General features: G+C 43.7%; 1 protein-coding gene across 1 annotated transcript in view; it reads left to right on the plus strand.

Moving 5' to 3' along the window:
- LOC121582855 (melanopsin-A-like) overlaps positions 1–17,955 on the plus strand; it is a 105,062-nt gene that overhangs the window by 75,635 nt on the left and 11,472 nt on the right. Inside the window, exons 7-9 of the mRNA XM_045224620.1 lie at positions 442–549; positions 7,314–7,509; positions 7,599–7,769. Coding sequence (XP_045080555.1) covers positions 442–549; positions 7,314–7,509; positions 7,599–7,769 — 475 coding nt within the window. The remainder of the gene's footprint in view (positions 1–441; positions 550–7,313; positions 7,510–7,598; positions 7,770–17,955) is intronic.

A 17,955-nucleotide genomic window follows, 5' to 3' on the forward strand; every position in this document is an offset into this window, starting at 1 on the left:
GCCAACGAAGCTTGTCAACTCAGAGAGATCCTTGTGGTTCGGCCAGTGCTGAACCGCCACCACCTTGGCTGGATCAGATGCAACTCCATCTGCCCCGATGACATGGGCTACGAACTTGACCCCCCTTTGCAGTAGGTGACACTTCTTGGGGTGGAGCATGAGTCCTACGTGCCGGATGGAAAGTAGAACCTCACTCAGATTTGCCAGAGATCCATACGGCATGCACAAGGAGGTCGTCCAGGTAGACCACACACTTGTCTTTGGCCTAACTTCAGGGGCAAGCTCCACTAGCCAAAGCAGTTTGTATTATTTTTCTATGCAAACACTACAATGCTGCAGCGACATATTCAAACCTTGACCATTCAGGTACTTCATATATTGTATAATTCTGCTTTACAGCCTAACAGCCTTCTCTCCCTGTCTTCTCCATATCACCTGTAGGTATGCAGATTTTCTGACCCCCTACATGAACTCAGTTCCTGCTGTGATCGCCAAGGCTTCAGCCATTCACAACCCCATCATCTATGCCATCACCCACCCCAAGTACAGGTACCGTAGTCTTGCTGTCACAACAATTAAACATGAAACCTATTGGTTTCTGTTGTTTCTATTGTTGCATTATGAGTCAAATCTTCTTACGCAACCTAACCCCATTTTTGAATTCCGTTGAGCAACAAAGTCAAAGAGCTATTCTTTTGTTGTTTTTTATTACACTAATGTGATACTACCCCAGTGAACCATTCCATTCCATCCCATAAGAATCGATCAAATCTGAGAGACAGGAAGGATATAGCCTCTGTTAGCTAGCGATCAGACTAAACTCTCCACTCTACAATCACTCATAAACCTGGATGTTAACTCAACTGGACATCATTATAATCTTCTCACCACACAGGAAGGATTCTAAGAATGAATATATAGTGGACCTAGATTGTTTACCGCTGTGTACTTTTTGGTTTTTAGTAATTTATCACTGCTCAAGGTAAATTATTGCTTGCATGTTGGATGTACAAATAGTTTAAAAAAAATATTTCATCTTTATTTACTAGGCAAGTCAATTAAGAACAAATTCTTATATACAATGACTGCCTACCAAGAGGCAAAAGGCCTTCTGCAGGGACAGGGGCTGGGATAAAAATACAAAAAGTAGAACAAAACACACATCATGACAAGAGCAACACGAGAACACTACATAAAGAGAGACCTAAGACAACAGCACAGCATGGCAGCAACCCATGACAACACAGCATGTTAACAACACAACATGACAACAACACGGTAGCAACACAACATGGCAGCAGCACAACATGGTAGCAGCACAAACATGGTACAAACATTGTTAGGCACAGACAAGAGCACAAATGGCAAAAAGGTAGAGACAACAATACATCACGTGAAGCAGCCACAAGTGTCAGTAAGAGCATCTTTGAATGTAGAGATGGAGATAAAACTGTCCAGTTTGAGTGTTTTTTGCAGCTCGTTCCAGTCGCTAGCTGCAGCGAACTGAAAAGGGGAGCGACCGAGGGATGTGTGTGCTTTGGGGACCTTTAAAATAATGTGACTGGCAGAACGGGTGTTGTATGTGGAGGATGAGGGTTGTAGTAGGTATCTCAGATAGGGGGGAGTGAGGCCTAAGAAGGTTTTATAAATAAGCATTAGCCAGTGGGTCTTGTGTCGGGTATACATAGATGGTCAGTTTACAGACGAGTATAGAGTGCAGTGATGTGTCCTATAAGGAGCATTGGTAGCTAATCTGATGGCCGAATGGTAAAGAACATCTAGCCGCTCGAGAATACCCTTACCTGCCAATCTATAAATTATGTCTCCGTAATCTAGCATGTGTAGGATAGTCATCTGAATCAGGGTTAGTTTGGCAGCTGGGGTGAAAGAGGTGCGATTACAATAGAGGAAACCAAGTCTAGATGTAACCTTAGCCTACAGCTTGGATATGTGCTGAGAGAAGGACAGTGTACCATCTAGCCATACTTCCAAGTACTTGTATGAGGTGACTACCTCAAGCTCTAAACCCTCAGAGGTAGTAATCACACCGGTGGGGGGGCATTCTTCTTACCGAATCACATTATCTTTGTTTTGGAGGTGTTCAGAACAAGGTTAAGGGCAGAGAAAGCTTGTTGGACACTAAGAAAGCTTTGTTGAGCGCTTCCTAATGCCTGAGCTATGTTGTTGATGTAAATTGAGAAGAGCGCGGGGCCTAGGATCGAGCCTTGGGGTACTCCCTTGGTGACAGGCAGTGGCTGAGACAGCAGATGTTCTGACTTTACACACTGCACTCTTTGAGAGAGGTAGTTAGAAAACCAGGCCAAAGACCCCTCAAAGACACGAATACTCCTTAGCCGACCCATAATAATGGAATTCTCTACTGTATCAAAAGCTTTGGCCAAGTCAATAAAAATAGCAGCACAACATTGCTTAGAATCAAGGGCAATGGTGACATAATTTAGGACCTTTAAGGTTGCAGTGACACATCCATAACCTAAGCGGAAACCAGATTGCATACCAGAGAGAATACTATAAACATCAAGAAAGTCAGTCAGTTGATTATTGACAAGTTTTTCCAACACTTTTGATAAACAAGGCAAGATAGAAATTGGCCTATAACCGTTAGGATGAGCTTGATCTCCCCCTTTAAATAAAGGATGCACAATGGCTGCCTTCCAAGACTGGGAAACTCTCCAGAGAGGAAAGACAGGTTAAAAAGGTGAGGGATAGGCTCGGCGATGATACGGGCTGCAACCTTAAAGATGAAAAGTTCTAAACCATCTGACCCAGATGGTTTTTTGGGGTCAAGTTTAAGGAGCTCTTTTAGCACGTCAGACTCAGTGACCGCCTGCACGGTGAAGCTGTGTAGCGGGGCAGGGGAAAAAGAGGGAGGTGCATTAGAAAGGCTGGGAGAAGAGGAAGTGTTGGACGGGCAAGGAGGCATGGCTGAGTCAAATAGGAATCCTGACTTGAAGTGGTGATTAAAGAGCTCAGCCATACGCTCCTTGTCAGTAACAACCACATCATCAACATTAAGGTACATGGACAGCTGTGAAGAGGAGGGTTTATTCTCCAGGTCTTTCACCTTTTTCCAGAACTTCTTGGGGTTAGACCCACGGAGAGAAAACTGCTTCTTAAAGTACAGTAACTAACTTTGGCCTTCCGGATAGCCTGAGTGCGCTTATTTCCCATTTGCCTGAACTTATTTCCCATTTGCCAGTCAGCCTGAGTATTTGTGTGCTGAGCCCTTCGACAAATGGTGATCACGGTTGAACAAGGGACTGAACCTGTTTTTAATTCTCATTTTCTATATGGGGGCGTGCTTGTTAACAATGCCAGTTGAAGTCGGAAGTTTACATACACCTTAGCCAAATACATTTAAACTCAGTTTTTCACAATTCCTGACATTTATTCCTAGTTGAAATTCCCTGTTTTAGGTCAGTTAGGATCACCACTTTATCATAAGAATGTGAAATGTCAGAATAATAGTAGAGAGAATGATTTATTTAAGCTTTTATATCTTTCATCACATTCCCAGTGGGTCAGAAGTTTACATACACTCAATTAGTATTTGGTAGCATTGCCTTTAAATTGTTTAACTTGGGTCAAACGTTTCGGGTAGCCTTCCACAAGCTTCCCACAATAAGTTGGGTGAATTCTGGCCCATTCCTCCTGACAGAGCTGGTGTAACTGAATCAGGTTTGTAGGCCTCCTTGCTCGCACATACTTTTTCAGTTCTGCCCACACATTTTCTATAGGATTGAGGTCAGTGCTTTGTGATGGCCACTCCAATACCTTGACTTTGTTGTCCTTAAGCCATTTTGCCACAACTTTGGAAGTTTGTTTGGGGTCATTGTCCATTTGGAAGACCCATTTGCGACCAAGCTTTAACTTCCTGACTGATGTCTTGAGATGTTGCTCCACATAATATTCCTTCCTCATGATGCCATCTATTTTGTGAAGTGCACCAGTCCCTCCTGCAGCAAAGCACCCCCACAGCATGATGCTGCCACCCCCGTGCTTCACGGTTGGGATGGTGTTCTTCGGCTTGCAAGCCACCCCCTTTTTCCTCCAAACATAACGATGGTCATTATGGCCAAACAGTTCTATTTTTGTTTCATCAGACCAGAGGCCATTTCTCCAAAAAGTACGATCTTTGTTCCCATGTGCAGTTGCAAACCTTAGTCTGGCTTTTTTAAGTGGGTTCTTCCTTGCTGAGTGACCTTTCAGGTTATGTCGATATAGGACTCGTTTTACTGTGGATATAGATACTTTTGTACTGGTTTCCTCCAGCATCTTCACAAGGTCCTTTGCTGTTGTTCTGGGATTGATTTGCACTTTTCGCACCAAAGTACGTTCAACTCTAGGAGACAGAACGCGTCTCCTTCCTGAGCGGTATGATGGCTGCGTGGTCCCATGGGGTTTATACTTGCGTACTATTGTTTGTACAGATAAACGTGGTACCTTCAGGTGTTTGGAAATTGCTCCCAAGGATGAACCAGACTTGTGGAGGTCTACAATGTTTTTTCTGAGGTCTTGGTTGATTTCTTTTTATTTTCCCATGATGTCAAGCAAAGAGGCACTGAGTTTGAAGGTAGGCCTTGAAATACATCCACAGGTACACCTCCAATTGACTCAAATGATGTCAATTAGCCTATCAGAAGCTTCTAAAGCCATGACATCATTTTCTGGAATTTTCCAAGCTGTTTAAAGGCACAGTCAACTTAGTGTATGTAAACTTCTGACCCACTGGAATTGTGATACAGTGAATTATAAGTGAAATAATCTGTCTGTAAACAATTGTTGGAAAAATTACTTAGTAGATAACCCTACACCCAAACGAGGGCACTACGTTCATCCACCTCTGGCCTGCTAGCTCCCCTACCTCTACGAAAGCACAGTTCCCGCTCAGCCCAGTCAAAGCTATTCGCTGCTCTGGCACCCCAATGGTGGAACAAGCTCCCCCACGACGCCAGGACAGCGGAGTCACTGACCACCTTCCAGAGACACTTGAAACCCTACCTCTTTAAGGAATACCTGGAATAATATAAAGTAATCCTTCTTCCCCCATCCCCCATCATAAAAAAAAAAAAAGGTGGTTGTCCCACTGGCTATCATAAGTTGAATGCACCAATTTGTAAGTCGCTCTGGATAAGAGCGTCTGCTAAATGATGTAAAACATTTTTAAAAAATACCTTGTGGGATTGGTAATAATCTGAGAGAGATTTAGGGAGTCCCATTGTTTTAAGAATTGGTCAGGTGGTTTAAGCTTGTCCCAGTTTAGGTCGCCTAGTAGGACAATTTCAGACTTAGTGTAAGGGGCCAGGAGAGAGCTTAGGGCAGGTAGGGTACAGGCTGGTGCTGATGGTGGACGATAACACCCAGCAACAGTAAACAAAGAGCTATTTGAAAGATTCATGCTTAAAACCAGCAAATCAAATTGTTTGGGGACAGACTTGGTGGAGCACTGAAGGTGTTCCGAGCACTGAAGGTGTTACTTGGTAAAGATTGCCACTTCACCACATTTGGAAGATCTGTCTTGCAGAAAAAGGTTATAACCAGAAACTTTAAAATCAGTGTTCAGAACATTCGTTCTTAACCATGTCTCAGTAATGACCAACACATCTGGATTGGAGCTATGAACCCACACTTTCAATTGATCCATTTTAGGTTATAAGCTTCTAGTGTTAACTTGCAGAAAACCCAAGCTTTTACGAGGGCAGAAATCAGTGAAGCCGAAATCTGATCACAAGTCAGATTTGGGGCTAGCAACAGTAGACGGGCCAGGGTGTACATGCACATTTCCAGATATCATCAGCAGTAATACAATCTTGGCACGGCAGAGAGGGAGAGCTTTGCTGTGTTGATTTTGTATGACATTTGACTGTGCATCAGATGGCAACAAGATCATATTGTACAGCAATTTCATCAGGTAACATGAATACACAGCCGGTGAGAGGGAGTTAGAATAGGATGGGATGCCAAGAGTTGTACTGTAGTACTGAATGTCCAGAGGTTTTCAGTGTTAGTCATAATTTCCTCTGACATGATACATCAGGCCCCTGGCTAGTCACTGACCCTACGCACACTCACTAGACTATGTATACAAACCATATGCACACTCACTCACACAAACTACATTGACACTACCACACAAAACCACACACATACACTACATACGCCCACACAGACATAACACACACACGCAGACAGACACAAGACAAACACACATACATACATATTACACACACATTTTTACACTCATCACTTACTGCTGCTACTCTGTCCTTTATTTTACTCTTATTAATATCTATCCTGATTATATGCATATGCATAAGCTCTAATATGCATATGGGTGTTTTTAATTCATCATCACCTTATAAAGCACTGTTCATTTCGTTGTGTTAGGCTTTGAAACAACATCCACAATGACCATGTTTTACACTCAGTTTCAACCTGCTGTTGAAGTTCTTTCTTCAAATTGATCAGCCTTCAGTGAGGTGAGTTTTAAAAGTACTATAGGCCTGTGATTTTCGATTGCATTTGCATTGATGTCAGAGTGGTTAGAGGGACAATAGTACCAGCCCATTAGGATCTGATGGTAGTTAGCAAGTTGCGTACTACAAAGGCATGTCCAGAGTGCATAAATGGATATTACAGTGACTCAACGTTCACATGGAATTTTACTGCGGTCATGACTCATGACTGCAGGTGTGGTGGTCCTGATCCTGATGCCTAGTCACTTTACCCTGCCTTCATGTACATACTGTATCTTCCTAAAATACCTTGTACCTTCGCATATTGGCATGTAGGTTTGTCACTTATGGGTGGCACAAATTGTGATATTTGCAAATGTAATACTGTAGTATTTACTGTAGTTAAAAAAGTGTAGTGTTTTTGCATACATTACTGTAGTATTTACTACAGTGTTTTTTTGTTGCGGATAATACAGTAGTATTTACTGTAGTATTCTACAGCAGTGTTTCCCAACCCTGGTCCTCGAGTACCCCCAACAGTACACATTTTTATTGTAACGCTGAACAAGGACACCTGATTCAACTTGTCAATTAATCATCAAGCCCTCAATGAGCTGAATGAGGTGTGTTTGTCCAGGGCTACAACAAAAATGGGTACTGTTGGGGGTACTGGAGGACCAGGGTTGGGAAACACTGTTCTACAGTATAGTAACATTCTATAATAAAAGTACTACACATGATCGAGGGATACTAAGAACCGTAGTATTCGATAGTAAACTGTAGTATTTTTTCATGTGGGTACATATCCTTAGTTTGCCCCCTCCATTCTGTCTTCAGGATGGCCATAGCCAAGTACATCCCGTGTCTGGGGGTGTTGCTGTGTGTACGTAGACGTGACCTGCGCTCCACCAATAGCAGCTTCATGTCCACCCGACGCTCCACTGTCACCAGCCAGACCTCCGACATCAGCGATCGCTTACGCCGCACCAGCACCGTCAAGTCCCGCCTCTCCTCCGCCTCCGACAGCGAATCAGTACGGATAAATATGTCCTGATGCATGCATATGTCTGTCTGTCTGTCCAGGTGTCTGTCTGACGGTTATGTAATGGTTCCTTCTCCCAGGGCTGGACAGATACGGAGGCTGACCTCTCCAGTATGGGCTCCAGGCCGGCTAGCCGCCAGGTGTCCTGTGATATCAGCAAGGACACAGCCAAGCTCCCAGCCATCAAGCCTTACAGCTCCTCCAGCTTCAACTCCAAGATGAAGAGCCACGACTCTGGCATTTTTGAGAAGGTAACTAACACATCAGGGCAAGGTCAAGTCAAGCGGCAAGCCTGCTCTCTGTTCCCTTCCACATGTTTGACAATGTTCTGAATGTGTGGAGGATATTTTGGGCTCTAAAGGCAGAACAGTGTGAATGGTTGTCTAACACATGTCTAACACAGTAGAGGTCAGTAAGAGTCAACATCAGGATAAAAAAAAAAATCTCACCTTACTTGCAGTTATGTGTGTTATAACCCTGAAATATATAAATAAATCACACAGAGATGTAGCTTCGGCTTCAAGTCACTTGGAATGAGTGAGCAGGGAAGCCCCGTGCGCCCCTATAGGAATTCCTAGGTATAACCAATCAAACTCAGATCAGACATCAATAGAGCACACAGATCGTATTATCAACATTTAGATAAATTAATAACATATTAGTTACTGGTATACATTATGATTCTGTATTATTTCATTATTATTAAGGCACTTTTAATTCTATCACATGTGCTATTCTCCCAACATCAATACATGTTAATCTCACCAATGTTACCTATTATTCAGTGCATCTACCTGAGAAGCACCTAATCAAACAGTAACACACTTGAAAACAGCTGCAGCAATCTGTCTTTACTGTAATGCAATAAGACTTGAATGGGAATTAGGCAAGAACTAAGTACAAATTACTATTTTTGTGTAATCCGCCACAAATCTAAAGTCTAAGCCGTTGGCGAAGGTCGAGTCATGCGTCCTCCGAAACATGACCCGCCAAACCGTGCTTCTTAACACCCGCCCGCACCAATGTGTCGGAGGAAACACCTTTCAACTGACGACCGAGGTCAGCCTGGAGGCACCCGGCCTGCCACAAGGAGTCGCTAGAGCGCGGTGAGCCAAGTAAAGCCTCCCTGGCCAAACCCTCCCCTAACCCGGACGACGTTGGGCCAATTGTGCACCGCCCTATGGGACTCCGGTTGTGATACAGCCTGGGATCGAACCCGGGTTAGTAGTGACGCCTCTAGCACTGCAATGCAGTGCCTTAGAGTGCTGCGCCACTCAGGAGGCCCATATTTTCTTTTTTTGACACATATTTAACCCCTTATTTTTGTAAGCACAAAACTACCTCCATACTTCCATTCATTTGTATGGGTTACTTTTAGTTTGTAGCCCAAACGGTTTGGATGCTACAGACAAAAGTTAGCACATCAGCGTTACCAACTTCAGTCCCGTGGGGCTTGTGGGGATCGTAGAACAAAGCGAAGAACACCACTATGTTTATGAGAGTCTCCCCTTTCAATAGAGTGGTCATATTAGTAGGCCAAACCGCTCAGATGCTCCAGACGTTTTCGTGAGAAGACCGATTTTTGGGATGTCTTCTGGCCTGACAAACAGCGCTGTAGCTCTGCCACTTTCCACCGCAGATGCGGAAGGGCGACATAGGCAGATGCGGTGGATTGAGACGCAGGCCATGCAAAAAAACAGATCTCTAGCTTAAACTGACACATTTTGATGGGATTTTTTATTATGTTACTTAGATTGACACACCGGTGCGCCAATAGACTCTAGGGGGTTAATTAAACCATATTTTGGCTTGTAATGCACCCCTGGACTTGTGTGAGCCAATCGCATGGCTCCTCGTTACAGACAGGATGGTACAATGGTGCAACGGAAAATCACTCCAGGGAAGAAGCTCTAGGAGGGCTTTGCAGTACCATAGATGTCTAATCGAATTATGACATGTTTGAAGGGTGTGTTCATCTTTATGGTGTCTTTCAGTGTTATCATTTAAAATGTGATGGCAACTGCTAAGGCAGGGTTTTAATAACTGTGGAATAGGGTACCTCCATGGGGCACAGTCTTTGTAGAGGCAATCTGTATCGAAGGATTAGAATCCATTTTTTTAATTTATAGGCATAGAGCAGACATTTCTGTAAAGCGGGTATATAGAGATAGATGATGTGTGTTATCAGGGTTCATGACTAAGAAAAGTTGTCTTTAAAATGCTTCTTAAATGTCTTTACAACATATTGTTATAACATTATGATACAATTATTGATAGAGATTCGATCTCACTGTTAATTAACTGTCCCCCTTTGGTGCATTTGCCCTTGTTCACTCACTTTGAAAAGTCGAATCAATTTTAGCTGGCTTTCATCTGGGTTGGAGCCACAGTATTACAGTATTCAGAGGTTTGACCCCCCAAAGCGTTTAGGGCTAGATTCTATCAGAGCCACACTAACTGACATCCGCATAGCAGTTGTTGTGGTGGTGTTGGAGGTGAAACCGTGTAAGAGCTTTCAAATCCACAAGTGGCTCCTTGCGTTACCTTATCGCAGACACTGCCGTTGGATGCAGTGTCTATGATAAGGTAACGAAACCACACCCAACTTTATATCTGAAAAATCACATGCATCCACGTTACAAGTTCAAACACTCGAATAATTGATGTTCTATTGTCTACACTTCGATTAGACTCATAGGCTATAATCCAAATCCATCCAAATTCACATGACAACATGCATTAGTCTGTCATTATCTCTATCATCGATAAAGCCTACACTTTCTATCTCCGATTTGAACTTCTAATGCGGTAGGGATAATAAGGCAGAGAGTGGTTGGTGACACACAAGAGCAACCGCTCATCGATTTGTCAGCTCATACCGCAGTTACACCTAAAATACCATCAAAACATCTGCTATGCGGATGTCGGCCAATGCTGGTTTATGCTCGATCTGAACTATGCATGAGAGCACCAGCTGTTCCGGATGACTGTGTGATCACGGTCTCCGTAGCCGATGTGAGTAAGACCTGTAGCCCTTTTCTGCAGTCAAATGACCTAGTGGCCTCATGGGTGAAACATTAATAATATTTTTCATAATTTCATAATTAATAAACCTCAAAAAAGCTGCCGAAAAGCCGGTGTTTCTATGTCAAACGGTTTTGTTACATTTCAGTCTTATGTGATGTACAACAGTACCAGTCAAAAGTTTGGACACACCTACAAATTCAAGGGTTGTTCTTTATTTTTACTATTTTCTGCATTGTAGAATAATAGTAAAGACATCAGAACTATGAAATGACACGAATGGAATCATGTGGTAACCAAAAAAGTTTTTTATAAAGTAACCAAATATATTTTATATTTGTGATTCTTCAAATAGCCACCCTTTCCCTTGATGACAGCTTTGCACACTCTTGGCATTCTCTCAACCAGCTTCACCTGGAATGCTTTTCCAACAGTCTTGAAAGAGTTCCCACATATGCTGAGCACTTGTTGGCTGCTTTTCTTTCACTCTGCCGTCCGACTCATCCCAAACCATCTCAATTGGGTTGAGGTCGGGGGATTGTGGAGGCCAGGTCATCTGATGCAGCACTCCATCACTCTCCTTCTTGGTAAAATAGCCCTTACACAGCCTGGAGTTGTGTTGGGTCATTGTCCTGTTTTAAAAACAAATTATAGTCCCACTAAGCCCAAACCAGATGGGATGGCGTATCGCTGCAGAATGCTGTGGTAGCCATGCTGGTTAAGTGTGCCTTGAATTCTAAATATTCACAGACAGTGTCACCAGCAAAGCACCCCCACACCATAACGCCTCTTCCTCCATGCTTTACGGTGGGAACTACACATGAAGAGATCATCCGTTCACCCACACCGCGTCTCACAAAGACACAGCGGTTGGAACCAAAAATCTCCAATTTGGACTCCAGACCAAATTACACATTTCCACCGGTCTAATGTCCATTGCTCGTGTTTCTTGGCCCAAGCAGGACTCTTCTACTTATTGGTGTCCTTTAGTAGTGGTTTCTTTGCAGCAATTCGACCATGAAGGCCTGATTCACACAGTCCCCTCTGAACAGTTGATGTTGAGATGTGTTTGTGACTTGAACTCTGTGAAGCATTTATTTGGGCTGCAATTTCTGGGGCTGGTAACTCTAATGAACTTATCCTCTGCAGCAGAGGTAACTCTGGGTCTTCCATTCCTGTGGCGGTCCTCATGAGAGCCAATTTCATCATAGCGCTTGATGTTTTTTTGCGTTCAAAGTTCTTGAAATGTTCCATATTGACTGACCTTCATGTCTTAAAGTAATGATGGACCGTCGTTTCTCTTTGCTTATTTGAGCTGTTCTTGCCATAATATGGACTTGGTCTTTTACCAAATAGGGCTGTCTTCTGTATAATATGGACTTGGTCTTTTACCAAATAGGGCTGTCTTCTGAATAACCCCCCCCTCATTAAGAAGGAAAGACATTTCACAAATTAACTTTCAAGAACGCACACCTGTTAATTGAAATGCATTCCAGGTGACTACCTCATGAAGCTGGTTGAGAGAATGCCAAGAGTGTGCAAAGCTGTCATCAAGGCAAAGGGTGGCTTTTTGAAGAATCTCAAATATATTTTGGTTACTACATGATTCCATATGTGTTATTTCATAGTTTTGATGTCTTCACTATTATTCTACAATGTAAAAAAATAGTACAAATAAAGAAAAACCTTGAATGAGTAGGTTTGTCCAAACTTTTTACTGGTAGTGTATATAAAGTGTAATATTGGGATGCAAACTCAAAATGTAATACATTTCAACTCTATATCTGACATGGTACGGGTGTCTTCATTTTTTTAAAGCCCATAACCATGTGTCTGAGGTGTTTTCTTTTTGTTTGAAAGTAGATTTGTTTAAGGCTACCAAGAAACACTCTGGGTGACCCTGATTAAGCCCACTGCAGTAAAAGGTTAAACAGGTTAACATTCACAAGACCGCAGAGCCAGACGGATTACCAGGACACGTACTCAGAGCATTCGCTGACCAGTGTCTTCACTGACATTTTCAATATCTCCCTGACCCAGTCTGTAATACCTACATGTTTCAAGCAGACCACCATAGTCCCTGTGCCCAAAAATACCAAGGTAACCTGTCTAAATGACTATCACCCCGTAGCACTCACATCTGTAGCCATGAAATGCTTTGAAAGGCTGGTCATGTCTCACATCAACACCATAATCCCAGACACCCTGTACCCACTCCAATTCGCATACCTCCCCAACAGATCCACAGACGACACGATCTCTATTGCACTCCACACTGCCCTTTCCCACCTGGACAAACACCTATGTGAGAATGCTGTTCATTGACTACATCAACTTGGTTCTATTTTAGACGCTTGACGCGCTGCAAGTCCCGCCTCTGCCATCTCCTCATTGCTTTTTAGGAGCATATACCCACGTGGTTGATTGAAATATGAACTGAGTTCCACACTCCAGTCCAGTTGGTGGTGGTAATGCACCTTAAAGTTGGTTACCAACCGCCATATAAGTGCACAGAAGAAGAAGAAGACATTACTAGAAACGAACTAGGTTTCCCCTTTATCTGTGGATTAATTGTCGGAGTAGAGAACACACGATTATGTATTGACTCAATAGGTCAAAATTCTACAAAGATACAAAAAAAAGGACCTTGTGCATTTCAGGTAAAAGAACAACCCAATGTTTATAAACATGACAAATTAGCTAGCAATAGCAAGCTAGCTAGCTTAATATAGTTGGTTCAGAGTTGGTTTTGATATTTCAACCTGCGTGTTCTGATCGTGTCTGGTGTGGATGGACAAAATCAACATGCGTGCGATGGCGCACGCGCGTGCCCTGTCTAGTCAGCATGTAACACACAGATACTGGTTCAGAGTGACCATTCAGTGCTTTCAGATTGTGTTCATTGTCATAGTGACAACTGCAAATCAAATCAAATCAAATTTTATTGGCCACATGCGCCGAATACAACAGGTGTAGACATTACATTGAAATGCATACTTACAGCCCTTAACCAACAATGCATTTATTTTTTTATTAAAAATTAAAATAAAACAACAACAAAAAAGTGTTGAGAAAAAAAGAGCAGAAGTAAAATAAAATAACAGTAGGGAGGCTATATATAATATAATAAATAATATGCCATTTAGCAGATGCTTTTATCCAAAGCGACTTATAGTCATGTGTGCATAAATTTTTACGTATGGGTGGTCCCGGGGATCGAACCCACTACCCTGGCGTTACAAGCGCCATGCTCTACCAATTGAGCTACAGAGGACCACGTACAGGGGGGTACCGGTGCAGAGTCAATGTGCGGGGGCACCGGCTAGTTGAGGTAGTTGAGGTAATATGTACATGTGGGTAGAGTTAAAGTGACTATGCATAAATAATTAACAGAGTAGCAACAGCATAAAAGATGGGGTGGGGGTGGGGGGGCAGTGCAAATAGTCTGCGTAGCCATGATTAGCTGTTCAGGAGTCTTATGGCTTGGGGGTAGAAGCTGTAGAAGTATTTTGGACCTAGACTTGGCACTCCGGTACCGCTTGCCGTGCGGTAGCAGAGAGAACAGTCTATGACTAGGGTGGCTGGAGTCTTTGACAATTTTGAGGGCCTTCCTCTGACACCGCCTGGTATAGAGGTCCTGGATGGCAGGAAGCTTGGCTCCAGTGATGTACTGGGCCGTACGCACTACCCTCTGTAGTGCCTTGCGGTCGGAGGCCGAGCAGTTGCCATACCAGGCGGTGATGCAACCAGTCAGGATGCTCTTGATGGTGCAGCTGTATAATTTTTTGAGGATCTTATGACCCATGCCAAATCTTTTCAGTCTCCTGAGGGGGAATAGGCTTTGTCGTGCACTCTTCACGACTGTCTTGTCGTGTTTGGACCATGATAGTTTGTTGGTGTTGGTTGGACACCAAGGAACTTGAAGCTCTCAACCTGTTCCACTACAGACCCGTCGATGAGAATGGGGGCGTGCTCAGTCCTCTTTTTTTTTTCCTTTAGTCCACAATCATCTCCTTTGTCTTGGTCACGTTGAGGGAGAGGTTGTTATGGCACCACACGGCCAGGTCTCTGACCTCCTCCCTATAGGCTGTCTCATCGTTGTCGGTGATCAGGCCTACCACTGTTGTGTCGTCGGAAAACTTAATGATGGTGTTGGAGTCATGCCTGGCCATGCAGTCATGGGTGAACAGGGAGTACAGGAGGGGACTGAGCACGCACCCCTGAGGGGCCCCCGTGTTGAGGATCAGTGTGGCAGATGTGTTGTTACCTACCCTTACCACCTGGGGGCGGCCCGTCCCAGGATCCTTAGCTTAGTGATGAGCTTTGAGGGCACTATGGTGTTGAATGCTGAGCTGTAGCTAAAGGGTAGACTTAAATGTACATCTAGGCCTAATGAAAAATAATATAGTAACTCTTATATAAATGTAGCAATTCAAAAACAATATCAGCATATCATTGCCTCATTGCTTAAGTGGTTTGCAAGTGATTTCCATTTTTCCTATGCTTGTCAATTCCATTGGGTCTTCTTTTTCACTGTGCTCATCTCTGTATGTCCTGTGCAACTATATACAATGCATCAGTGAAACAGTGATCACAACAATGCACTTTCTCTCCTCAACTTTCCCCCGACATGCATTTTCTATGCTGCTGTAGGCCTGTTTTACTTTCAGCAATTGGCAAGAGCAAGCCTGCTTCTGTCCCCGAATAAGCTATTATTAAGATAAATGACCTATAGCTTTTGTAGCCTATCACTATATATAAAAAAGCATGTGGACAACCCTTGAGATTAGGGGATTCAGCTATTTAGGCCACACCCGTTGCTGACAAGTGTATATAATTGAGCACACCGCCATGCAATCTCCATAGACAAACATTGGTAGTAGAATGGCCTCAGTGACTTTCAACGTGGCACCGTCATAGGATTCCATCAAGTCAGTTCGTAAAATTTCTGCCCTGCTAGAGCTTCCCCGGTCAACTGTAAGTGCTGTTATGGTGAAGTGGAAACGTCTAGGAGCAACAACGGCTCAGCCGCGAAGTGGTAGGCCGCATAAGCAGCACTCATTACAGAGTTTCAAATGGCCTCTGGAAGCAACGTCAGCACAAGAACTGTTCGTCGGGAGCTTCATGAAATGGGTTTCCATGGCCGAGCAGCCGCACACAAGCCTAAGATCACTATACGCAATGCCAAGCATCGGCTGGAATGGTGTAAAGCTCGCTGCCATTGGACTCTGGAGCAGTGGAAAATGCGTTCTCTGGAGTGATGAATCACGCTTCACCATCTGGCAGTCTGACGGACTAATCTGGGTTTGGCGGATGCCAGGAGAACGCTACCTGCTCGAATGCATAGTGCCAACTGTAAAGTTTGGTAGAGGAGGAATAATGGTCTGGGGCTGTTTTTCATGGTTCGGGCTAGAGCTACAGCATACAATGACATTCTAGACGGTTTGTCGAGATCGGTGTGGAAGAACTTGACTGGCCTGCACAAAGCCCTGACCTCAACCCCATCAGACAGCTTTGGGATGAATTGGAACGCCGACTGCGTGCCAGGCCTAATCGCCCAACATAAGTGCCCGACCTCACTAATGCTCGTGGCTCAATGGAAGCAAGTCCCCGCAGCAATGTTCCAACATCTAGTGGAAAGCCTTCCCAGAAGAGTGGAGGCTGTTATAGCAGCAAAGGGGGGACCAACTCCATATTAATGCCCATGATTTTGGAATGAGATGTTCGACGACCAGGTTTCCACATACTTTTGGTCACTTCAAACCCTGTCCTGCACTGAAATCAAGCCTCTGAACACCTCACCTCATGCCTCATATCCTCATTCAATCACTGCTGTGATCCCTTCCCAACACTGTGTAAGTAGCCCTCTCATTCCCATTCCCCATAAGATTGTACTATAAATGTCTTTATTAAATGCTTTAGGTTAAAATAATTAGTCTTTCACGATTTTTTAAACACACTTTGACGTCTCCGTGCGGTCCACGCCTATCCCGTGGGTCTCCCATCCTCCTAAATTGTTCATGTCACCAGCCTCCACTGACAAATACACAGTCACCTGTTCTATTACCAATGGCAGTTAGGGATAGGTGATATCTGACACACAAACATATTGTAAAAACTGATAAAACTTATCCAATTATGGTCTCCCCATCAAGGGGGCTGCCGTCTGGCAAAAGCATCTCCAGTCCATCTGTAGAAATAGGCAGAGTTGAGGCTGTGTTCATCAGTGACACACAAAAAAGGGAGTTGCTATTACTGGACATTTGTGCTGTATTATTAGTAATCACCCCATTGTGGATGTGTTGAGTGGATGTGTTCAGTGCCAGGTCTCGCTGCATCTCATGCATCTGTGAACACATACACACAGTCACTGTCCTATTACCAATGGCAGTTAGGGATAGGTGACACACACACACACACACACACACACACACACACGCACACACACACACAGAGAGAGAGAGCACTGATCACATTATCAATGGTGGTTATGAATAACCTGGTGGAACCAACCTGATCGCTGCGTTTACCTTTCTATTTCACTTCAGACGATCAGGCTGGTTCCATCAGACTAGGTTATGCCCTGGACATTTATATGCATATAAGAAGTAAAAAATAAGCAACAAATAATGTCTGTTTACATAAATTATGTTTCACAATTGGGTTATCAAATGTATCAAAGTAATGAAGTGGGTTACCTTCTGTATTTGTACAAATGATGACCCTGTGAAAGCTGTTGCTGCTGAAAGGTGAAGGTTGCTGGCTGGATACTTGCCAACATGTGGCTACAGTTCCATTCATAGGAATGCTCACAGCGAGGGCATGTCTGCATGATGCTGATGTGGGCCCCCTTGCTGGTCTTCTCTATGCTGCATGTTCGGCTGCAAACTGGACATCTCTCGAACAACTACAGAAGGCAATCTTATGAGGTGGTGTTGACTGGGAGGGCCTGTGACAGGGTGATACAATAGACAGCCAAGTGGTAAATTGCATTTTGTTCTAATGAAAGGACAAAGCTTTTTGCAAATGCACTTCACAACCAAAAGTATTCTACTAGTTTGTATCTGCTTAGCTGGGGAATTAGCCTACTAGTTTATCAAGCCGGGTATTTTTTGATACAACTTTTTACATTTCACATAACACACATTACCTGTCATGGTTGATGAAGCTGTCTGTGTCATCAGGGCAGTAACTGGGGTCACTATCAGAGGCCTCATAGTGGCATGTCCTTTTCATAGGAGTCGAGGGAGACTCTGATAACAATGGAGGAGGTGTCACAAGGTCTTGTCTGACAAGTTGTGAAAATAGCAAGTGAACAGTGAATGAAATGATTTTTGGAGGTCGCTAAACCATTGCAATCACATTGATGGACATGTTATGATACCCACCTTACTCCTTCTGGTAGGTCTCCTT

This window comes from Coregonus clupeaformis, chromosome 1, assembly GCF_020615455.1.
Source record: "Coregonus clupeaformis isolate EN_2021a chromosome 1, ASM2061545v1, whole genome shotgun sequence".
Classification (NCBI taxonomy): domain Eukaryota; kingdom Metazoa; phylum Chordata; class Actinopteri; order Salmoniformes; family Salmonidae; genus Coregonus; species Coregonus clupeaformis.